The sequence below is a fragment of the Ursus arctos genome, unplaced genomic scaffold (assembly GCF_023065955.2).
Source record: "Ursus arctos isolate Adak ecotype North America unplaced genomic scaffold, UrsArc2.0 scaffold_283, whole genome shotgun sequence".
Classification (NCBI taxonomy): Eukaryota; Metazoa; Chordata; class Mammalia; order Carnivora; family Ursidae; genus Ursus; species Ursus arctos.
The window spans coordinates 1-25,335 of record NW_026622967.1 but is presented as its reverse complement, the minus strand read 5'-3'; the positions used below and the strand labels follow the sequence as shown (position 1 = coordinate 25,335).

The following is a 25,335-nucleotide window of genomic DNA, read 5'->3' as shown; positions in this document are numbered from 1 at the left end:
AACATATCTCAGCAGCTAAAAATAAACTATTTCCACAGATGAAAGTATATTTATGTGGAAAACAGATTTCATCTACTTCAAGTGTAAACTTATTAATATCATCATCATCATTACTATCACTGTATTTCCTTGATTATAAGATGCTATTAATCTAGGGGTGCCTGAGTGGCTCAGTTGGCTGGGCGTCTGCCTTCGGCTCAGGTCATGATCCCGCGCTGGTGGGACTGAGCCCCACATCAGGCTCCTTGCTCAGTGGGGAGTCTGCGTCTCCCTCTGCCCCTCCCCCACATGTGTGCGCATAAGTGCATGCGCACTCTAAGAAATAAAATCTTTAAAAAAAAGATGCTATTAATTTAGATCATACCATAGCAGCTTTTTGCGAAAGCAGAAACACGCTCACATTAAATGTATACGTAAAACTGGGAAGAAAGTATTCTCTTACAAATAAGGAAATACTATTCCCCTAAAACCAAGACTACACAGCATCCTTAGGCAACGCTTTGGTGGCCCTACATGTCTTTGTCTTTCAGCTCCTTTGGTGATTCCTTTAACGTCTCCTCCTGTTCACCTTCAGTACTGTAAGAGAGAAAGTGAGAAAATTATATGAATCCCCTGTCAGCAGAGTGCACTGACCTGGTACAAGGGACCAGTTTATCAGCCGTGTGAGAAGCAGCAGCAAGGGCACTAAGCTCAGAAGTGGAAAGTAGGTTCTGGTCCTGGGCCTGCCACTGACTAGCCATATGTTCTCAGGCATGTTTGGGCCTTGCTCTGGGCCTCAGTTTCCTCTCCAGAGACTGAATAAATACCCTCTAAGCATCAGCCCATCTGAAATCAGCCAATGATGCTATAGACAGTGAGAAGTTCCTGAGGAAATCAAGAGAGCACAGGAAATCTGCTGGGGATGGAGGCTGGAGCAAAGGGCATAGCCGTCGGGTCTTTCCAACTGTGAGACAGCTTCCTGCATGGATCATCAGGCGAGGCCAAGAGAGACTTATGCCAAAAAATGACCGGAAAAGAACACTGAAGACAAACTTAACCTGTTTCTACTTTAACCACTATCTAGGATTCAATTTCAATATCTGTTGAATACAAACTATAAGCCAGATCCCATGCTAAATTCTTCCATGTTTTCATATTTTTAATCTTTGCAATATTCCTAGGAAACCAATGGTACAAAGGAAAGAGCACAGATTTTGGATTGAGTTGTGACTTTATTAATTCTGTTCACTGGAGTATTTGTTTCTCTTCCAAGCATACAGTAGGACGGCACTTTTCGGCCCTCCTAATTTATATAAATGGCTGCATGGCTTGTTTTAACCAGTGAAAGTGATTCACTTTCAGGCAGAAACCTTAAGGACAGCGCACAATTCATATTCCCTTTTTCCTGCCTCAGCAATCAAGGAAACACAAGGTTGGGGTCTTCCTCAGTCTGGCTCTTGGATAGAAGGTAATATAGCACAGAACTCTTCTAGCCAATCCACAATGGACATGGAGCATGAGCAAAAAATAAATTTTTGCTGTTTTAAGCCACTAAAATCTGGGAGTTGTTTGTTATATAGCATGATCTAGCGTATCCTGACTGATATATCCACTTACTAACTGCAGCCTTAGAAAAAATAAACTTCGCTTTCCTTATTTATAAAATGGAGATAACAGCATATACTTCAGAGGGCTGTTACATAAGTTAAATTTGAGAAAACTGAGTACCTGGTATATAGTAGCTGCTTAGGAAATACTAAGCTATAATTATTATAGAAAAAAAAGTTGAGACCTAGAGATAGGGAAAATAAATAGAATGTTATGGTATCAGGCACTTTACACCTATTATTAGTTTTTTTAATTAAACTTTTTAATTTGAGGTTACTGCATATTCACATGAAGTTTAAAGAAACATACTTTACCCATGTAAATAAAGTAAATGCATTTTTTTCCTGAATTTTTGCCAACTCAGATTATTATTTTCATTCCCTAGAATTTCCCTTGGTCTGGTCCAGAATAAGAAATAATCTGAATAAACAAAGTGCTTCCTTATTGGGTTTGGATTGAGTGCTGAATGGTAACATCTTGCAAATCTATAGAACAATGTCGCAACCAAGATACCCACATTGATACAGTCAAGATACAGAACATTTCCACCACCACAGGGATCCCTCATGCTGCTCTTTTATTTTTTTAAAATATTTTATTTATTTATTAGAGAGAAAGAGAGAAAGGACAAGCAAGGGGAGCAGCAGGCAGAGGGAGAAGCAGACTTCCCACTGAGCAAGGAGCACTATGCGGGGCTTGATCGCAGGGTCCTGGCATCATGACCCGAGCTCAAGGCAGATGCTTAACTGACTGAGCCACCCAGGGTCCCCTCATGCTGCCCTTTTGTAGGCATGTCTACTTCCCTCCTACTGCCTGCCTCTACCTTATCCCCTGGAAACTACTCAAATAATTTTATAATTTCAAGAATGTTATATAAGTGGAATCATACAGTAAATAACTTTGGGGGATTGTTCTTTTCACCCAGCACAATTCTCTGGAGATATATCTAGGTTGTTGCATGTATCAATAATTCATTCTCTTTTATTGCTGAGGAGTATTCCATAGTATGGATGTACTAATCTGTTAAATCATTTACTTGTTAGACAACATTTGGGTTTCTGGTTTTTGGTTATTACAAATAAAGTTGCAAAAATAGGAAAATAAATAAATAAAGTTGCTATAAACATTCATGTATGTGTTTCTTTTTTTAAGATTTAATTATTTATTTGAGACAGTGAGAGAGAACACAAGTACGAGCAGGAGGGGCAAAGAAAGAGGGAGAGAGAGAATCCCAAGCAGACTCCATGCTCACGACCTGAGATCACGACCCAAGGGGAAACCAAGAGTTGGATACTCAACCAACGGTACCATCCAGGCGCCCCTACGTATATATTTTTATATGAACGTTAAGTCTTCGTTTCTCTGTAATTAATGCCAGGAGTTATATTATTACTTTCAATCTCTATGTCAACATTCTTTGTAAGGATTCTTATTCCTACTCTACAAATGGGGAAACAGAAGAGAAGGGTTGAGAAACTTGACCAAAGTCACAGGGATAGAAAGGCAGAGTCAGGATTTGAATACAGATAATGACTTCTCTTCACAATCCCTCAGAATCCTGCTGAACAAGTCCTAAGAAAGCTAAGACGTTTAAAGCTCATTTTTATGACATGCTGGCTAAAACATTTGAGCACAAGCAATATATAAATATGGGATATTATCATTATTTAACATTACTTCTGTGAGTCTGAAACTGTGAATAAAATATTAGCACATACCTTCGTATAGGTTGGAATGGAGACCTGGTCAAAATTTCAGCATTCCTTCCAAGGCTTTTTCTCATCTGGAACTTTTCTTCATCTGAAAGAATAAAGTAAATACATTTTTTTCCTGAATTTTTGCCAACTCAGATTATTATTTTCATTCCCTAGAATTTCCCTTGGCCTGGTCCAGAATAAGAAATAATCTGAATAAACAAAGTGCTTCCTAATTGGGTTTGGATTGAGTGCTGTAGGAGAGGTTTTGCTCTGAAAGTTTATTTTCCTTGCTCAGAGGGGGTAACTACATTCTGACACTCAGAATACAATCAAGCCATTTACTGGCCTTTCAATTATAACCACTCAGTTATTTCTGGAGACAAATGTTGTTTTGTTTTTTCAGGAAGGCAAACTGACCTGGTTCCTGTCAACAGACACCAGGGGGCGTTGAAACCAAGAACTGTTTGTTCACTGAGGATTCCAAATAAAAAAGACCATTAGCTGAGCATTCCCAGAGGGCTAACGGGGCCTCTTGGCCATCAGACTCCACTTAAAGCATGGGGGGGGGGGGGGGGACACGGACATGACACGACTAATTCAACTATTTTCTATTCTCCTTGACCTCAAGTGTCCGAAGTTACTCCCCACCAGTTCTCAGTAAGACACTTTGCAGACCTCAGGGCAGACAGTACTAACTACCCATTTTCCTTCCCACCACTATACTGCTCTGATTTATGGAGAAGCGGACAGACAGAGCAGCCTGCCCCCTTGGCAAATGCTCATGATCCCCTTGCCATTCCTTAGGAACACTGGTCTGGTGGGCAATGGGGAGGCCCACCAAAGCAGTGTCACCTTTAGCAGGTACCAAGGAGGTCTGAAGCCCCACCAGTAGAGAAGCACTGGGGTTCTTCTTCCCATGACCCTCTTTGAAATACCTAGAAAGCATAAACACCTAGAAAGCATAAAGGAATTCCTAATAAGCACAATTAGAGCTGGAGGAACACTTAGAGATTTTAGAGTCTCTCTTCTTTACTTTATACAAAGGGAGGGTGGGGCTCTGGGGTAAAATGACTTGCCCAAGGTCATGCAGGGGGGAAAAATCAGTGGCAGAACTGGGCTTGGAACCCAGCATGTGTCCAGTTGTTACCCGTGGCATCACCTGGTATGGAAGGGGTTTATGTCAGAGCCCTATTGGAAACGGGGAGAGAGAAAGGCCAAAAGCAGGAAATGAGTGGAAATCAGAGGCTTCTTCATGTACTTCAGATGTCTGTACCAAACTCGTCCTGGATTTCTGACCTACCTGCCCCACAACTTCTCTATCCCACTCAACCCTCTTCCAAACAGAAGTGAAATGGCTACATGCAGGCAAGGCTCACAAAGAACGTGATCATGGGCGGAGGCTCCAGAGAGAGAAGTGGACACCCCAAGACGCAGGTCTGGGGACTTTTAATACATGTTGTCCTGAGGATTTAACTGCTCATCTAAAAGCTTACTGCTTCTTAAAATGGTCTTGGCTGCGACAGGGGCATGAATCAGGTTAGAGACAGAAGACAGCGTGTGAGGCAGGAGGAAGGGAGTAAGTTCAGAACCCAAGCACACCATGCCTGGGTTCAGAATGTCGAGACATGACCACAGACAGCTACCTGGCTCAGTAGGTGCGAAACTCTGGCTTTAAAATAGATGGCTGTATACCATAAAAGAGTAAAAGTGTACAATTTTTTAAATGTCTGTATCAGAACCAGTGGTTCACTTATATCTTATCTTGTGCCACACCCAGGCTGCTGATCCAAGGTTAACTTCCCACGTAACGGAAAGCAGTTGCTGAGTTATATAGAACCCAAGGCCTCCCAAGGGAAGGATGTTATGTTGACTGTGCACTATTGGCTGTTATTAACTCTTTGCCAAGATGCTAAGCCAACAAAGGAAAATGTCTTTTGGGGTGGAGAAGAACATGAAGATCAAGTTCTAGTTTTTGTTGTGTGAATAACCAGTTGTATGGCCTGGGCAAATCCCTCAAGTCAGCTCAGTGAAGATAACCAAACACCTGTTATGTGCCACAAAGGGGTCAGAAATTTAATGAAAGACTAGAGAAGGAAAGAAGAAGGAGAAGAAGGAGGAGGAGGAAAAGGGAGGAGGAGGGAGAAGGAGAAGAAAAAGAAGAGGAAGAAGAAGGGGAGGGGGGGAGGACAGGGAGAACGGAGAGCAGCAGCAGCAAGCACTAAACATATGCTCTAAGAATGCAAGGGGAAGTACAGATAACACAATATGTGGCTGTCAGGAGGCTGGTGAGGGGCAGGAGACTCATTCTAATGAATGGAAATCCCTGAGCCTAGGTTCCCTCATCTGTAAAATCAAAGGCCTGGAGGAGATTATCTCTAAGGACTGTTCCAGCTCTAAAGATCTGTCATCCAACAGAAACTGAAGGCAAGTGAAAAGGAATTTGCTTTAAGAGCTTATTACCAGAGCCTGGAGGTTGGGCAAACGCATCTTGTATTCCTTCAAAGTCCTCTTCTATGGGACTTGAAGTCTACAAAAGAATAAAAGAGCAAAGGAAGAAGGGTCACTGGAGGCCGACATATAATCAAAAGGTAGAAGGAGAATTTCTTGATGTTCTTAAACCTTGAAAATCTTTATAAGGTTCCTGCATCTTTAATAGAAAAAGAACAAACCTGTTTCGAAGACATTAAGGATCATTTGTACTTTATGTTCCTCCTCAGCAAGCCCTCCCCTGCCTCCCACTGTGAGGAGGAATTGTGTGACTTTTCCCTTCTTTATGTCATTATCCCCTCCTCTTCCCAACCTTCCAACAAAGATGTTTTGATTCTTAGGACCTTCATCAGGAAAGCCTAAGAAAGTTGGGGGGGCGCCTGGGTGGCTCGGTCAGTTAAGCGTCTGCCTTTGGCTTAAGTCATGATCTCAGGGTCCAGGGATGGAGCCCGACATCGAGCCCTGCAATTGGGCTCCCTGCTTAGCTGAGAGTCTTCTCCCTCTCCCTCTGCCACCCTCCGCTGGCTCGTGCTCTCTCTCCCTCCCTCTCTCTCAAATAAATGAATAAAATCTTTAAATAAATAAATAAATAAATAAATAAATAATAAGGAAAAAAGAAAAGCCAAAGAAGGTTGCAAAATGGCCCAGACTGCAAAGTTACTTTCTGGGGTGAGAAGTCAAAATACTGGTTCCTTTGAGAGGGTGCAGTGACTGGGAGGAGACCCCCGGGGTGGGGGGGGTGTCTTCTGGAGGACTGCTTTGTATCTTTTTATTAAAGATTTTCTTTTTTTTTTTTTTAATTTTATTTATTTATTTAACACAGATAGAGACAGCCAGCGAGAGAGGGAACACAAGCAGGGGGAGTGGGAGAGGAAGAAGCAGGCTCACAGCGGAGGAGCCCGATGTGGGGCTCGATCCCATAACGCCGGGATCACGCCCTGAGCCGAAGGCAGACGCTCAACCGCTGTGCCACCCAGGCGCCCCTATTAAAGATTTTCTTAACATCCCAGTCTGCTCAAGTAAAATCAAGAATAGCTGAAGGATTAATAATGAAAAACTTCTCTGAGTTATTAGAAGTGCACAATAGTGTAAATGATGCTTTTGTTGCATCACTGAATTCTTGTCAGTCAAATGTTGTGTTTAAGACATACAATCAATCCTCCCTTTCCTCCACCCCACCTTCCATATTGGTAAAAGGTCCAAAAAAGGTGGCAGGTTAGTAGGAAGGTGAGGCAGTAATTATATAAATAAATAAGAAAATCCAACCAGCTTCATTTTACAAATGAAAATACTCTATGCAAAGACGTGCTTGCCAAAGCTGGGCTGGTTCCCGAGAAAGCCCCACTCACTGCCCAGCACCATATTCATGCTGAGCCTGGCTTCTGATCCTGGCTCCCTGGACACGGAAGCTTGGCAGGCCAGGGCTAATTCCCTACATGTGCCGATCACCACTTCTTCACACAGAGGAAGAACGGCAGGCCTTCTTCTCTTCTCCACAGGAAGAATAGGTGAATTAGGTAACATGAAGAAAGGTGTTTTGAAAAAAAGTACAAAGTGCTGTACAAACGCAGGAACCACCGTTTTGGGAGAAACTGCACATGACCTTCCATTCTCAAATATCTTATTTTTCAGATGTCTTTTCAAAACATGAAAACACTGCTAAGTTAACATTATACACTTTCATGTGTAAGCTATTTTTCCTCAATAAAAATAACTTAAAAGGAATAAGGCAATAGAGAAAGCTGAAAAGTACTGTGGTTTTTACCTCTAGAGCTAAGTTTTCTTGAGCAGTCGAGGAATAAAAATATTCATGGTCTGGAGTTAAAAATTCATCTGTTATGTCCTCAGAAGATTCTGGTGAACAAGTTGATCGCACGGACTGATCCTATTAATAATGTAGGAGATCACTTTTAGGTTGGTGTCCATTATAAACAAATCCCTTCATAGTTGGATGCTGTGTTAATAATGGGGTTAGCTAAAATTACCCAGCAGTCAGGGTTGACACTCCCTGAGCCAGCCCTCCCTGCCTGCTTGCACACCTGCCTCTGCCCTCCTTCCCCACAGTGAGCTGTGAACCCCGTGCAGCAAGTGAGGCAAATGACAGTCCTGAGACTCATCACCCTCATCGTTACAATGGAGGGGGAGGGAGCTGGGCAACCTTTCTGCTCTGAAATTCTAAGAAGAAAGGCCCTAGACAACTCAAGCTGGGACTGAGCTTGAACAGCCACAGATGGTTCGTCCTCCAGACGAGGAAGCTGAGGCCGCTCAGAACTGAGGAGTCCCATGGGTGTTACAGTTTAAAAGCAAGCGAAGGAACATGATGTTAAAAATAGCAATGCAGGGGTGCCTGGGTGGCTTAGTCAGATAAGCATCTGACTCTTGATTTTGGCTCAGGTCATGATCTCAGGGTCCTGGGATCCAGCCCCACTTCTTTGGGCTCCAAGCTCAGGGGGGAGTCTGCTCCAGGATTCTCTCTCCCCCTCTGCCCCTCCCCCGCTCATGCCAGCTTGTGCACATGTGCACTCTCTCAAATAAATAAATCTTCTGAAAAAAATAGCAATGCAATCTCAATAAGAAAAATACACTTGAAAATTCAAAAGTACCAGTTAATTCTTCAGCATCTCTGTTCCACCCTTTCCTTTTCTGCTCGTTTCTCCATGTTCAGGCCCTGATCCCCACATGGGCAGGCTACTAGCTCCTCTCCACACCTTCAGTCATCTCTTTGCAGAGGTTTTTTCATTTACTTCCTTGGATGCTGCTTTTGCCACACACTTGATCTTCCCATGCGCTTGGCAGATGCTCCCCTTTACCTCTCATATCAAATTGAAACTTCTCAGATAAGACTGGCCTCACATACCCTCACCACTTCCCTGACAGACTTGCTTCTCCAGCCAAGCCAGTATGCCTAACATGGCCTATCCTTCCAGCCCCCATGTGAGAAAACGAATAAATTGTCTTAAATTATCCTTGTGAGTGGTTTGTGTGCTATGATTAAATTCAACAGTATGTTCGTTGAAAGACCTTAAATGTTATCACAATTGTATTTTTATATTACTTCATTTTTAGTTGCTGTGTATATTCTTTAAGTGGTTGTGTCCTCGTATCATAATGATAAAAGATTCTGGCTCCTTAGCCTGGCTGGACTGTGGCCCAGCTTGCATGCCTCAAGGGTGTATTAAACCCTGAAGCAGGGCTGGAGCCTCAATGCATTGATCCTGCTGGGGTGCGGTTGTCAGGCATGAACACATGCCTTCCACTGAGAGCTGAATTTGGGTCTTAGAGGACATTCTAGGTGAAGGCACTCTCATCACAACACTAGCCTTGCTCTTCCTACTCCAATCAGACCTCAGTCACCTGCTGGCCATGAGCTTTGATACCTGACCTCACACTGCACTTCCAGAGTTGGTCTTATCTATCCAACTAGACAGGAAGTTCCAGGGCTTCCTGAAGCTGACATTTGCCTGTGTTCTGCACAAGCTCCAAGATACAGTGTGCTTTGAGTTGAACTGACTCAAAAAGTATTTAGGCAGGGAAGAAAGACTTCTTCATTCATGTCAGAGGCATGAGAGCACATACTTCAACAAAAAAGAACTACTACAGATATTATTTCACTGGCATAGTACGTAACAACTCAGTTCTACTTTATTAGGTCCTTGGGTTCAACCTGGCTCTGCAAGCCATATTACTTACGCTGTAAGATTTCTCAATAACCACAGAGGCATCAGAACTTGCTTGAAAGACTTCATTATGCTCTGGATGCTCATTTTTTCTGGGAGACAGGTGCCCGATACCTAATGATTTTAACACAACCAGGGCCATAGTCATTCAGTGATATTTAGATGGCATGGAAGGGGAGAAGAGCGGCGTGAGTGAAGAGATGTGTGACTGTTCTGCCAAGGGTAGCCATGTCCCATTTGTCAGGTTCAGTCCAGAAAGCAGAGACTGTTAGTTTGGCCTGGCCCCAACACACGGTCCTGTATCATCAATCCTTTTGCCCATGCATTCAAGAACATGCTTGAAAAGGAACAGATTCTAAAAACTGAAAGTACCCAAGCCAGTAGATTTTCTACCTAAGATAAGTGATAATTTTAGATGCATCTTTCTTTGACTTGTAAACTATTGTGAAATAATATTCCATGCCCTGCTTGCAAGCAAACTACCAAGTGGAACTACATGGCCTTCAGTCTTAACCTATAAATCTATAAAGTAATGACAGTCAATGCCATTTGCCTCTAGGTTCTTCTGGCACAGAATCTCTGGGAGCCAGTGGAGTTTTTCTGGCTTAAAATGCAATGCAAGGAAATGGGCAGTAGGGAATGGGCATCTACCACTGCACTCAGGTAAGAAAGGTTCATCTCCCTGCCAGCTTAGAGCCAGAACGGGGTCACTGTATAGAGATTATTTTACTTCCTTTGAGCAAATGGGTCTGCTCCAGTAACAGAAAAACTCACGAATCTTTGGACTTCTTTACCTTCAGGAAGGCCAGTGGAATCAAAAGAGAATGCTGCTTTCCCCTGCAATTCAGGGTTCCCAGAGAGATGAGAAAAGAGAGAAGACCAAGCAAAGGACATATGCTAGGAGGCTTACTTATTTTTGAGAGCTAATAACTTGATAGAGCTCACCTATCCCAGTTCCTCCAACTGAACTTACTGGTGAAGCTTTGAGGCCCAGGCTGTCTGCCACGCTGGTCACTGTCACGGTCACTGTTGTCCATTCTGCCACACTTGCCATATCCTCCTGGCTCATCATTTTTCCTGGGATACTCTACAATGCACTGCCAGCCCACCTTCTCAGGGTCCCTTAGCAGGGGCTGCAGCAGGGGATCAGGCTCACTTTTAGCCTCACCCTCTAAAGTCACACTACTCTGAGGATGCCAAGGTGGTACCGCCAGCTGCCCAGTAGCTGCTCTCTCTGCCATTTCTTTCACTTCCACTGGAGAGAAGGGAAAACAGCATTTAAAATGAACATTGGAAACTAAAGCTTTTGCTTCTTAAAGAGCTATATAATACTTTCATAGTTGCCTTTTTAGAAATGCATCATACATACTTGCTCTGTTTGGCTTGAAGGGGAAAAGAAAAGAGAATTGGTAACACAGGGAAGGGCAGAATTTCAGTTCATTTCTGAATTTTGGAATGGAAGGTAGAAGAAAACTTGTAGATAGACCTTCTTGTTGTGAAGATTTTATAAGAAAATAACATCTGCAGCCCCCAGTCTGTAGAGACTAATGGAAAGGATTCTATTTGAGTTTGTCTAGCATCTTTAGACTATGCAGAGCTCATATTATGGGAGTGTGTGTGTGTGTATATATATATATGTTTATATGTGTATCTGCATAAGCATGTCTTCATTACAAATGTTCTATACTTTTGCTTATGTCATTTAACATTAGTATTGAAAAAACATAGACACCATATCCTTTTAAGCTTCTAAAACTGATATAAAAGGAAATGCCCACAGGATATGCAAAAGTGACACTTCACGCTCTCTACTTTCATAATGAATGTTGCACATTAAATTTCCACTGTGGAGGCGCCTGGGAGGCTCAGTCATTAAGCGTCTGCCTTCAGCCCGGGGTCATGATCTCAGGGTCCTGGGATGGAGCCCCACATCGCGCTCCCTGCTCTGCTGGGAGCCTGCTTCTTCCTCTCCCACTCCCCCAGCTTGTGTTCCCTCTCTCACTAGCTGTCTCTCTGTCAAATAAATAAAATCAAATCTTAAAAAAAAAAAAAAATTCCACTGTGTATTGTTTTGCTACACTTGTTACATAATATGTGTGTGTGTGTGTATATATATGTATATATATATAAATGTATATGTATAATATGTGTAATATCCATTTTGTATAATATACATCCACATATGTATAATATGTGTGTGTGTGTATATATATATATATATATATATAAAATGGAAATATTTCCTATAAAGCCTAGAAATGAAAAAAGTTTTTCCCAGAAAAACAAATCACTGAACAGAACAGTATACACAGTGGCAGGCTTGACAGTCTCTTTTCTTTGGACTACTAACACAAAACATGTTCATTTAAACAATGTTAAAAGACCCATCTTAATAAAAGCTTATCTTTCCTACGTGGTAAACCAAAAAACGAAGAAGGAGAAGAAGGAGAAGAAGGAGGAGGAGAAGAAGGAGGAGGAGGAGAAGGGGGAGTGGGAGGGGAGGAGGAGGAGAAGGAGAAGAAGAAAGAAAAAAGCATTTCCTTTCTGCAATTTGTAATCAGAAAGGCCTTGCTTTTAAACTAGAATGATCCAACAGAAGAAAAGAACGTGGGAGGCTGTGCAATATGGGCTGTGTACTTAGAGGTAACAAGCAGGTTAGAAATATACTTTAAATTTCATTTGGCCCAACAGAACCTATGACTCTTTACTCACTTTTCCATTTTAAATGTACCTCTCCATCATCTTCATTATTTCTTGACTTTGCGTTACAGATTTCAGAAGATACAGACTCCATACTGATCCTAAATTATATAGGTTTGGGGGAAGGGGAGCAGGGTGGACACAAATACACCAGTTTGCTCAAGTTCCTGACACAAGCCTAAGCCCACCAGCCCACCCAGAGACCAGCCCCTACTCTCAGAGCCATTCCTGGGGCTGCACTGACTCCTGCCTACCACCAGAGAGCCCCAGACTCCCCAACGTCCAGACCACACGACTCCTTACCTAGTAGAGCCCTGGCCAGGGCTGGATGATGCGGGAGGTCCCTTGGGGTGGCTTGGCACAGTGACAAGTGCACTATTAAGCTGAGTCAGCATGGTTCGGGCACTGGACTCTTTAGGCCTTCCCTGGCTAAGAAATGAAAGGACTGTGTTAGAAGACCTCTAAGGGTTTTTTCAGCTTCCAAGTTCAGATTTCATGATTCTAAAAGTACTGAAAAATTTTCACAGGAAGAAGGAACCCACAATTGAAACCCAGTTTCACCAGACAGACTTCTGAGCCCTAGAAGAGCCCCCCCACCCCAACTATGCCACAGAACACAGGTGATGGTTCAGTAACTGTTCCTGCCCTACGATCAGAATTCTCCAGTAAGAGGCACACCTGCATATCAGTGAGAGCACAATAACTAACATTTGCAAACATGGCCTTAAGGCACCAGGGAGCCTGAAGGACATTCAGAGCTCTTCAGCCTAGTCTCACTGAGCTCTAGACCCTACCTGCCACTAACCAGCTGCCTGCCTCTGGCATACTTCAATCTCTGTGGACCAACGTTTCCTCATCTGAAAAACAAGGGAGTCTTTCTTCCTCTACATATCCATGATCATACAGACATCTCATCGTCTATTAAAGTAACTCCTCAAAAACATGTGACCTGTGGCATAGGTATGAATTCCTCGTTATCTTGAACGTCCCACTTGCCCACTGGACCAGAACACAGAGAGGCTGCCGAACTGGAAAGGTCAGATCTGGCTGGCTTCTTTAAAGAGCAATTTGGCAGCAGCTACCAAGTATCTTTAAAATGTTTAAATCCTTTGGCCTAGTAACTCTGCTTGCGGTAACCTGTCAAGGACATAATCCAGAGTGCAGAAAGTTTCACTAACAAGTCACTGCGGCCCTATTCAAAATGGGTAAAAGCAGGAAACGACCTAAAATTCAACAATGAGGGAAATCCAACAAGTCCAAATTCAGAAGATGTTTTCTTTTTTTAATCTTTATTTAAGTAATCTTTACACCCAACATGGGGCTCAAACTCACAACCTTGAGATCAAGTGTGGCACACTCTTCCAACTGAGCCATCAGGTGCCCCCATCCCGCGATGTTATTTAATAATGTGGGATAATGCTCTTGTTCTAATGTAGGATGAAAAATCAGGATATAAAAGCAGCTATGTGGGGGCACCTAGGTGACTCAGTTGGTTAAGCGTCTGACTCTTGATCTCAGCTCAGGTCTTGATCTCAGGGTTGTGAGCTCAAGCCCTATGCTGGGCTTCACACTGGGTGTGGTGTCTACTTATAAATAAATACATAAATAAATGTAGCAATATGCATATAATTATAATTTTATCTTTTAAAAGCATACAAAAAGACTAGGTGGATTGGCAGCAAAATGTCAAACTTTTCTTTGATCTGTGTTTTGTTCTTTTGAGGGAACAGGGTGAATGGGTGTAGCAGAGGCCACAACTATGGCTTTGCTTTGTCATCTAATGGCCTTACTGTCACCCCATCTGCTTCTCTCAATGATGTGAGCTCTAACCCCTTCGATGCCAGTTAGTTGGTTCTCTAATAATTCTCTCTGTAAAGGTAAACTACATTGAACTAAAATGTCTGGGCATCTTCCTTGGTTCTCCCTAGTGGACACATTTACGAACTGAGTCTCAGTCACCACTGGGAGAGAGACAAAAAATTACGTTTTTCCCAGAAGAACTGACTTCAAAACCATGGTTTAAAGCTACCATTTAACCACAGAAAAGGAAAGCTGAAATTGATAGATTAGTCTATCTTGAAACACAATTATTGGCCCTATAATAATTGCTCCTATGCAAAATAAAATTTGTTTTCCCTAAATTCTTAAAAATTCAGTGTACACATATGCTTTCCTTCCTATGATCTGTGCTGAAGCCAATTCATTTCACTGATTTGGCTGGAAATCAGAGGCTTCACTGTAACAGTTAAACTGTTCAACCCCTGCTCTGGCGTCAGGGATGCTTATTTTGAACCCTGTTCCAAACAGTTTGGCTTCTGGAGCACTGACAAATGGAATACCTGGCATTTCTTTTTATAAGAAGAACAATCCGGGCAGGTTTGGAAAGGCAAGGTGCTTTGCTTTTGACAAATGATGAGTTCTGTCTGATTAACCTGCCAGCTCCTTTACCTTTGATGTTTTCTCCTACAGGTTTCCGTTACACAGCTCTTTCCACTCACCTGAAGGAGAAAACCTGCCAAGATCTGTTTCTGTGTCAGAATTCTTCATCACTCACAGTCTCTTTGTCATAAGACACATGAAGATCATTAAGGGGCTTTGGGGTCACACAGGAGTCTAAAGGCATGGTGACACAAAGAACAAAATGTTAACCCACCTGCTGGTATTGGGGCTCCTGTTTCTTTCCAAACTGCGCTTGGCTCCTTGAGTGGGCTGCGATTGTTCACTTGTGCTCTGTTTTCCGGGCCCACAAAAAGTGGGCAGCTTAAAAAGCAGTAAACATGTTTCAGTGCTTTAATGAAGGAATTCCTCTTCACTCTCACATTCTATTTTTTAAGCTATTCTTACTAATTATGCAGAAATAACCAGACCTACTAAGATGATTTCCCTTTGCACATTTCATTTCTAGTAACTCATCTCTTGGCTGGAGGTCTTTACACAGAAATGTTGGCCCCCAGAAACCCAGTCCAGACTAGGAGCAGACAAGACAGACTTCAAAAACCCACTAACTTTCAGGATGCCTGGGTGGCTCAGTGGTGAAGCATCTGCTTTGGCTCAGGTCATGACCCTGTAGTCCTGGGATTAAGCCCTGTTCAGGCTCCCTGCTCAGTGGGGGGCCTGCTCCTTCCTCTCCCACTCCCCCTGCTTGTGCTCTGTCAAATAAATGAATAAAATCTTTTTAAAAATCCAATAACTTTCCCCTATATTATTATTAAGGCAGCAAGCTTTGTGGCAGGAGCCTTGGGCCTTGGGTTCTAGTCTAATCCTTACTCAAAATAACCTAAGAGAGTCTTCTGCTTCAGCTCCTTCATCCACAAAACAGGGAAAATAGTATCTACCTGAATCCACCCGTGGGGATGTTATAAAAATAAGACACAATAAAATAAAAGCTACAATACTTTGGAAATAGAAGAAAATTAAATTAAAGCCCATGTATTTTATTCCAAAGAGAAAAGTCTGGATTTGCTTAATCTAATTTTAACAAACTTAGTTCATTATATTTCCTAACCTGCAGCAAGTTAAGGCAACAAATGTGGTGTGCTGGGATGGCGGCAAGATGCCCAAAGGTGAGAGGATGCATAAAAATGGTCATAAGCTCCCTGAAGTATGAGCTCCAGAGGCCTTTGTGTGGGGACAAAGATTCCTTAGCAGGGGCTGAAGACAACAACTTTATTATAGAGCATCAAATAACACATGTTCTGAAAAATGTCATGGTCACCAGGGAAAGATTAGACTATATTGAGAAATGTAGTCAAAATAGGTATTTAGAATAATGGGAAGTTTGTTAATGTTTTCATTTGGCACGATTAAAAATTTAGGAACTGAGAAATTAAAGGAATGACCCAAGGCACCAGGCATATAAATGAGGCAGGCCTTGGACCTTCTTGCCCAGCCCAGCCTTCAGTTGAATACAGTCAAGGGAGTGATCCCAGCCCATGCCACATGGAGTAAAAGAATCGTCCTGGTTAGCCCTAACATATTCCTGACCCACAAAATTGCAAAAAATAATATATCACTGTTATTTTAAGCCACTAAGTTTGGGCTATTGTTGTTACTACACAGCAATAGATAAGCAAAACATAATATACAAGAAAAGTTATTTCTAATAGTTTTCTAGGAAATCTGAATTTTCAACAGAAACAGAAATATTAGTCTAAGTAAATTCTTTTTGCCTTCTCTTTATACAAAAACAAATGCCAGTGCTTTTCCAAATGTTTTAAGCGAGGACTGCAGTCTCACTGAAGTTCAGCAAGGCACAGTGAAAGCACAGCAGACAAGGCATGAAGAAACCTGCCCTTAATCAGCCGTGGGCCTTGGCAGTGGCACGGTAAGGGCTGCGGGTGGTGGGAGTTGTCTGCCCTGTGCGGGCAATAAAGGGGTGCACTAGAGGTGGAGAAGTTTAAAACTATAATAAAACCCACTAAAAGCTGACCAGCTTTTTATCACCACAGGCCAGCAATCCTAGATAACTTCAGTGACAAAATCCTTCTCCTAATGGGGCTGACCTCTCCTATCCCAACCTCACCTCGGGAACACCTGGACCTTAGGAAGGTTAAGCCACTGAGCTTGAGCCTCACACTCTGTAAAATGACGGGGCTGATTGTCTCTAAAATTCTGATTCAGGAGACAGCCACAATGAATCACGGAACGCTACATCAAAAACCGACGCTGTACTGTATGGTGACTAACATATATCATAATAAAAAATTAAAAAAAAAAAAGAGAGACAGTCAGCTCTCTATATGTGACCTTGTTCAAATTCATTAATTTATTCATTCCTTCAAGGACCATTTATCAAGTACCTTCTGTGTGCCAGGTACCCCTACAAGGGCACAGAATGAGTAAGACCCAGGCCCCTAAGGAGCTCATGCAGGAGCCACTCTGCAACCTCACTAAGCCTCAAGCTACACCTCCTAGAACGGTTCCCGTGGTGTCTTCTCACCTCCTTTGAGGTGTCTTCTTTGATGACCAGGCCCCTCTGTCCCACACTGGAGCTACACGTAAGTACAGCCTGTAGCTCAATCATCATCATACCCCAGGGTCTAACGTATAGCCTCTGGCTCTATACATGTTTACTGAATGAGTGAGTAAATGAATAAACAATTGAGAATGGGAATTAATACCTGCCCAAAATACCATATTTAGTAAGTGAATCATGTAAAATTGTCAATACTTGAATATTCTGACCTATAAAACAGCAATTTCATATGGTCCAATCTGATGCACAGGATTTATAAAGAAGAACATGGGCTGTGTGTTGGGTTTGGAATGAGAGATGAAGAGTATCTACCTTCGAATCCCTTCCTAGAGGCCTTATTTCCCAAAGCCAAGAGGACCCCTCTGAGATGGTTATATTTATGTCAGTCCTTGCACGGGGGTTGGGGCCATGCTGACCCATGTTCCAGATCCTGCTCATGTAGCCCTGCCTCCTACTTTTTTTTTTTTTTTTAAAGATTTTATTTATTTATTCGACAGAGATCGAGACAGCCAGCGAGAGAGGGAACACAAGCAGGGGGAATGGGAGAAGAAGAAGCAGGCTCATAGCGGAGGAGCCTGATGTGGGGCTTGATCCCATAACGCCGGGATCACGCCCTGAGCCGAAGGCAGACGCTTAACCGCTGTGCCACCCAGGCGCCCCACTGCCTCCTACTTCTTAGCTGTACCTGATGGCTCTTCTCTGACTGATCTCCAGTGCTTTCTTCAGAGACTTGGGTGACAGGTTTCCAGCCACAGCCACTTCTTTTCCTGGACCTTTTGCCAAAATGTCCCCCTTGAAAATCTTTCACTATGGAAGACCTTGTCAGGGTTAGACAACGGCCACTGGTGTAAGGCTGCTGGCCTCCTGGAAGCTGCACGACAGGAGGTACGTATCTGGAAGCTGGTGGGCCCAAGGCTGAAGGGGAGTCAGAGACGTTTGCAAACTCCCTTGAGGAAGCCCACCAAGACCTACACTCTTCCTGCTCCTTCTGTATCATCTCAAGCTGACCGATCTTTCGCTGGATGTTCCCGAGCAGATCGGCATTCTGCTGCATTAATGTCTGTGAGATCTTTAGATTCAGCACACACTTACTGATGTACTCCTCAGTCATGCACCTATCGCTCACAATGCCCTTGGCTTCTCTGGCTGGCGCAGGCAGGTCGGGGGAACTAGGAGAACCATTTTGCCAATCCCAGTCCTCAAAGGAAAGCTCTGTGCTGGCTTCTGAAGAGCTCTCGTCCTCATCGTAAAAACAGCATGCCTCTCTCTCCATCTTTTCCAGCTCTTCTTCCATGGACTTCAGTTCATCTGCCTGGCTTGGTCCAGCCCCCTCAAAGGATGAACCGGCTCCCGGGGGCTCCTCCTCATCAGCTCCCCTGTCCAGGCAGCCTGAGTAGATCTCATTGATTTCGAAGCTACTGAGGCTTGCCTGACCTGGGCTGGGGCTCCTAGCCTCTTCTGCCACAGACCCAGCAGGAGAAGCAGCATGTTGGTTTGGAGTCTCCTTGGCCATCATACTTGAATCTAGAACCCGAGGATCTGGTGTTGCTTTCTCGGTGGGAGAAGGGGGACCCCTGGGTGAATGAAGTCGACTGCCTGCTGGAAAGAATGACAACATGCCACTGATTAAAGTGTTCACATGCAGCAGCTAAGCAGCCTTGGCATGCTGCTCAAGTGCAGTGAGAACAGAGAAAACAGCTTTTTATTTTCCCATTCCCTTCATAGGTGTGCAAGACTACCAGATACACTCATGGAGGGTGTGAGGGTATTTCTAACAGATGAAAATTTCCATTTTGACATGAGTTGAGGTAGAAAATTGGGAAGAGATCAAACCCTGGGGAAAATGTTCTAAGTTTAAGTTATAGTGTGTTCAAAACACACATAACTGTCAGGACATGGAAATTACCGACCCCTAAATCTTAAGGACTAAATCCACAGTTTTTTTTACATACACAGGAGTTTGAATATTCATGTCAGTTAAAGTTATGCTCTTGGTGAGTATCTGATAAAAGTAGCCAAAACACTTCCCAAGAGGCCCCTGCATTACGGGAAGAATCATAATTCAAAAAATAACACCAGAGCTGACCACCCATCCCCCCTGGTTGATGGTGTATAGCTTGCAGAGAACAGGACAGAGGAGCCAAAGTAATGAGAGTGGGGGGGGGGGTCTTGCCATTCTGGAGGCTTCCAGCCCTGTCCAAAGAGAGACAGAGAGAATGGTCACTTGGCCTGGATTCCAGTTCTGTAATAAGCTCTGGAGTCCTAAGCAAACCTCAACTTCTCTGGCCCTTAGTTTTCTCATCAGGAATATGAGAATATTAAGCTGGATAATTGCAAGGTCGTTTTTAGCTCTGAATTCTAAGATTTCTAAATGTACTAAAAAGCTTTAAGGCTATAGGAAAAGGCTGGAGGGAAACATCAAAATATTAACAAATTATTTCGAAGTGGCAGAATTAAAATGGTAAGTAATGTTCTTCTCTGTATGATTTTGTTTTCTATAATGAACAGGTAATAGTTTTGAATCTAAAAATCACCATTTTTATTTGTGAAGCAATTAAATCAATTCCTAAGAACATCATGCTAGAAATAAACTAGTTGTAACTGTTTAGTTCTGGATCCAACAAAGGTGTACATGGAGCCAAAAAAATTTAACTTAGTAATTTCAAGGACCTTGACCTCCCCTAAGGCATCCACCATTTCCAAGTGTAAGTGACGCGCAGTGCGGAGGCGTTGACTGGTTGTAGCTGCAACTCGCATAGCACAGTCATGTCCAATAATGCTTAACCTGTGGGTTCAGGCCATACCCGTTTCCTTCAGCTCTTTTATTTCCAAGTTAGGGGTCTCTTTCAGATGTTCTGAGGTCAGTCCTAGATAGACATTGACATCAGGATGGAGTTCATATCTCTGCCCCTTGGGGCTCTCAGTTGGCTGAGTTCTCTGGGTTCCAAGAAAATCCTTTAACAAGGGAAATATTATTAAAGACATATTTATAATCATCTGAATGTCACTGTTTGTTTTTTTTACGTTTATTATTTAAGTAATCTCCACACCCAATGTGGGTCTCAAACTCACAACCCTGAGATCAAGAGTCCCATGCTCTTCCAATTGAGCCAGCTAGGCGCCCTGACACAGATGTTTTTGAAACAGATCTAGGTATCAAATACATTCCCTCTTCCTCCTGTTGGACAGACTGACTATAACTCAAATTAGCTAATTCATTGTTATTATCAATATTTTTAAAATAATAACAATAGGGGTGCCTGGATGGCTCAGCCAGTTAAGCATCTGGGATCCTGGGACCAAGCCCCATGTTGGGCTCCCTGCTCAGCAGGGAATCTGCTGTCTCCCTCTGCCCCTCCCTACTTGTGTTCTCTCTCTCTCTTACTCGTTCTCTCTCTCAAACAAAAAAAAATCTTTAAAAATAAAATTAAGTTAAATTACATAATAACAAAAGCTCCCAGTCACTGAATCGCATCATGTGCCTATGCTCCTCTATGTGCTGACCTTCCCCAGCCTCCTTCATCAATTCCCTGTTGCTCTCACCAAGTGAAGCAGTTAGGAGTTCCTTTTCTGGGGAGCCCAGAAAGGGTGTGATGAAATGAGAATTTCCCAAACTTCTTACAACTTGATCTCTAGCTTCTTCCTGATCTCTAAGCCCCTACACCACTGTGATGAGTAAGCTGAAATAAACTAACAGCTTCAGAGCTTACCTTTAAGTCATTTTTCAGAATGTACCGGATATCTTGAAGGTTCATAGTTCGGTCTTTCTGCTTGACTTGGATGCCTGACTTAACAATATCATAGTAAGGTTTTGGAAGCCTGACGTCAGCTTCTAAATAATTTCCCAAGACTACAGCTTCTTTGATAACTGAGCCATCTAAACCATTCCAGGGTATGTTATCTGTTAAGGAAAAAGTCATAGGAAAGAGTAGCATTAAATCCTACTATCATTAAGAAATCATGTTTTAAAAAAAAATCAGGTAACAATAGGTAACCTTAGTCAAGTCACTCAACCCCTTTAAATATTAATTTCTTTTTATAGAAAAAACTGCCTGTAAGTCCAGTCATATAAACAAGAAGGCCACTTTACCCATTTACGAGGGAAATCCCTGCGGCAGAGATAGGAAGAAGTACTGTTGGCATCATGTGCGCGTGGGCTCCCTGCTGGCAGACCTGGGCACCACAGGGGATGTGTCATGGCTTCAGGATGGGTAGGCCAATGCATTCCTCTCATGGAAGGTGTGGTTTTGCCTCCCAGCCTGTAAACACTGCTAAACGGAAAGGGACTCTCACTTACCCCCTCAGTGAACGTGGTTTTACTGAATGTGTGTTTGTGTGTTCCCCTCTCCTGAAAGATTCCTTGTGTCTTCAGATATGTGATCACTTCCTTCACATTAGGGTCCTGCAGGTTTGGAAGGGCTTCCACGTCTTTCAAGTGACACTGCTTATATACACAAGGAACGCTAGGTGTGTTTGATTTCATAGTTTACTTCTCTAAGGCCAGTCTTTTCCCCTCATTTACCAGTTCTTCTTTTAATTTTTTTTAAAGATTTTATTTATTTATTTGAGAGACACAGAATGAGAGCAAGAGACAGAGCACGAGCAGGGGGAGGGTCAGAGGGAGAAGAAGGAGAAGCAGACTCCCCACTGAGCAGGAAGCCTGCCAATATGGGGCTTGATCCCACGACCCCCCCCCCATCATGACCTAAGCTGAACTGACTGAGCCACCCAGGTGTCCCTCATTTACAAGTTCCTTAAGGGACATCTCTCAGAGACCCCTAAGCATTGACAGCAATATTCAGTTTAAAAACTTTGCTTGGGGGGCACGTGGGTGGCTCAGTTGGTTAAGCAGCTGACTTCTGGGGCACCTGGGTGGCTCATGGGGCACCTGGGTGGCTCAATCGTTAAGCATCTGCCTTCGGCTCAGGGCGTGATCCCGGAGTCCTGGGATCGAGCCCCACATTGGGCTCCTCCACTGGGAGCCTGCTTCTCCCTCTCCCACTCCCCCTGCTTGTGTTCCCTCTCTTGCTGGCTGTCTCTCTCTCTCTCTGTCAAAGAAATAAATAAAATCTTTAAAAAAAAAAAAAAAAAGCAGCTGACTTCAGCTCAGGTCATGACCCCAGGGTCCTGGGATCGAGCCCTGTGTCAGGCTCTCTACTCAGTGGAGAGCCTGCTTGTCCCTCTCTCCCTCTGCCTGCCCCTCCCCCTGCTTGTGCTACACGCTGTCTCTCTGTCAAATAAATACAATCTTTTAAATAAATAAATAAATAAATAAATAAAAATAAATAAAAACTTCTCTTAGGTTAAATGTATTACCATTGACAGGATGATAGGTGGGCTTTGCTAAGTCTCAAAGAACAGGTTAAAAGAGAAAGACTTCTGGGACATCATCTCATATCTTCCATAAACACAAAGAAGTTTCCTTGAAGCAATCTTTTTCTTTTATGTCCTGCATTTTCATAAAACTAAGTAACTCTTGGGGGAAAAAAAATCCAACCTAAGAACAGAGACTCTGGTCACAGTCAATGTGTTCTTGGATCTACCTGTTAAAATTTCCTGTATGATCATAGAAAAGCTGTAAATGTCCGACTTCACTGTGGCTGCCTTCTGTAAGATCACCTCTGGGGCAGCCCAGTTGTACAGCTGGGTCGGCAGGGGCACTCGAGTCAGGTCCCTGTGTACACGTCCATCTTGGCTGCAGGAGGAAACACAAAGTCAGGTTCATGTCTTAAAGGATCGTCGTGACCATCATACAGTCCATTTGTGAAACATCTGCTCTGAACACCGGCAACCTCCTTGAGCTTCTAGAAACCCAGCTAGACCCTGAGCTAACCCTTACCGCCTGCTGTTCCAATCTACCAGAGTGGGCTCTGCCCACCCTCACCACATCTGACTGTTCTCTCTTGCTCATTCACTCAAGTCACAGGGGCCGGCTCTGAGTTTCTCCAGTACGTCACCACTTCAGGTCTTTGCACTGCAAACTGGCTTCTTCTGTATGGCATGCTCTACCCAGAGCTCCCACGGTGACTGGCTGCTTCTTGTAACAAAGGTAGTAGCTCAAAAATCACCTCAGAGAGGCCTTCCCTGACCACCTAGAGTCCTATTTTACTGGCTTCAGAGCACTTATTTTCTGAAGGTTTGTTCATTTATTTACTGTTTATTTTCTTCTCCCCTCTGCTAGAGTCAACTCCATGAGAAGAGGCACCTTATCTGTCTTTTATATCACGTATAAAACTTACACAAGGGCTTCAACGCCTACTTTTGAATAAATGGGGATAAGACTCTTTCAAGACCACTCCTCAAGCCCCATCTGCTTTATCAAAGTCTTGTGGGACTCTTCCAATTCCTCGTGATTGTTTCTTTTCTAAACTCTGCCCTCTTGGGAAAAAGCCTTCTCAGTCCAGCACTCAAAAGTTTCACTGATTGGCTTGAAAAACTCAACTTCCCAACTAGATTCCTTGAGAATTAAGTCAGAACATCCTAAATGTCTCTTGGGCCAACAAGAGTCCTCAGGGTGAGGTCAGCACCGAATTCTGTCTACAGCTGTCAGGAGCATCTAATGAGATCTTGTGTGTGAGCCATAAAGCACTATACAAGTAAGTTATTAACATGAATGTCATGGTAGGTATTTGGTAAAGACTGTGAAAGCTAGTAGATCGTTTTTTTAAAGATTTATTTATTTCAGGGGCACCTGGGTGGCCCAGATGGTTGGGCATCTGCCTTCAGCTCAGGTCGTGATCTCCAGGTCCTGGGTTCAAGCTGCATGTCAGGCTCCCAGCTCAGTGGGGAGTCTGCTTCTGCCTCTCCCCCTGCCTCTCTCCTTGCTTGTGCTCTCTCTCAAATGAATAAACAAAGTCTTTTTAAAAAATGAAAAAAAAAAATGAAGATTCATTTCAGAGAGAGAGCATGTGCTGGGGGGGGGGTGGCGAGGGAGCGGGAGAGAGAGAATCTTAAGCAGAATTCCTGCTAAGCGTGGAGCCTGATGTGGGGCTCAATCTCATGACCCTGAGATCATGACCCGAGACAAAACAAGAGTCAGACATTTAACCGATTGAGCCACCCTGGTGCCCCAATAATTAAATTTTTTTTAAAAAGCAAGTGATCAGAAGTTCTTTGCTGGTCTGGCAAAAGATAGATTTGAGGATGGGATGGGTGTCTCAGACTTTCAGCAAAATTCCCTAAATAATATTTTTTTCAGCAGAGCTTTTGGTAGATGATAGTGAGTCCAGGAAGCCATCAAGTTAGAAAAGTTCGTATTGACTTTTTGGTTGTATTGCTGAATAGTTAGGTGTGGCCCAGTATAGTATGAACAGCCTAGAGGCATGTCAATATCATATTAGTATCACAGGAAAAGCAATGGAGTGTTTTACTCTCAGAGATATACTCTGAGGACCTAGCATGCTTGACTCTTCACCTTGTGGGGTGATTCTTCAAGGGAAACACTCACCTACCTTCCCAGGCCTTTCAGGCTTATCTAAGGCTCTGGTAAGGGACAAGTTACTTACAACCAGCATTTATATTCTTTCTACTTCCACTCACCTTCTTCTCTTACAATTCCCCTTACTTCTCTGTTAAAGCTAGTTGCAGCGGGGGCGGGGGGGGGGCTTCTTTTCTGGTTGTCATTCTGGGACAGTTGTTTTTCTAGGCTTCAGCTCTGACATCATTAAAATTACATTTGGCTATGGCTATGTGATACCACTCGCAAGGTCAATTCCAGTTTTAAAAATTCCATTAAGAAGGAGTTGAAGAGTAAAAAAACTGCTGTATCATTTTTATACCACGAGATGGAGTGATACCCTTGACAATGACATTCAACAAACCAACCAGCCCAGATAGAGTGTTACCAAAAATAAATGTGGAATTGAAAGTTATTCTGGATTCTTGGATCTCAGCTCATGTTATCAGTTGCAAAGAAGGGTATGCTGTTGTAGCTGTAACTGCTTGCTGATTGACGTCTCTACCTGAAGTTCCATTCTGAGGTCAATAAATCCAAAAGAAAACGCAACCTAACTACTCAGTTACCTCCCAGCGCCTTACCTGACCAATCTGTGGACCCCAGCTCCTCAGTGCATCTCCCATTTTTCGCTTCTATTCTGATTCCTTAGTCACCACCAGGCCCTGCAGTACAGCCTCCTAGCTGGACTTCCAACCCTTAACTTCCAATCCATTCTGCCCCTATAGCCAGGAAACATCCTCTACCACTTTGTTCTAG

General features: G+C 43.3%; 1 protein-coding gene across 1 annotated transcript; it reads right to left on the bottom strand.

The window, feature by feature from the left end:
* Positions 1-482: 482 nt before the first annotated feature.
* LOC130541986 (inactive serine/threonine-protein kinase TEX14-like) lies at positions 483-22,818 on the bottom strand (the record flags this gene model as incomplete). The annotated part of the gene is made up of 13 exons (XM_057303869.1): positions 483-576; positions 3,306-3,387; positions 5,745-5,811; positions 7,537-7,656; positions 9,462-9,562; positions 10,422-10,703; positions 12,161-12,249; positions 12,452-12,577; positions 14,802-14,908; positions 17,809-18,722; positions 19,928-20,078; positions 20,834-21,024; positions 22,667-22,818. Coding segments are annotated over 13 exons (2,449 nt in total), but the record flags the coding sequence as incomplete, so codon positions are not given.
* Positions 22,819-25,335: the final 2,517 nt, after the last annotated feature.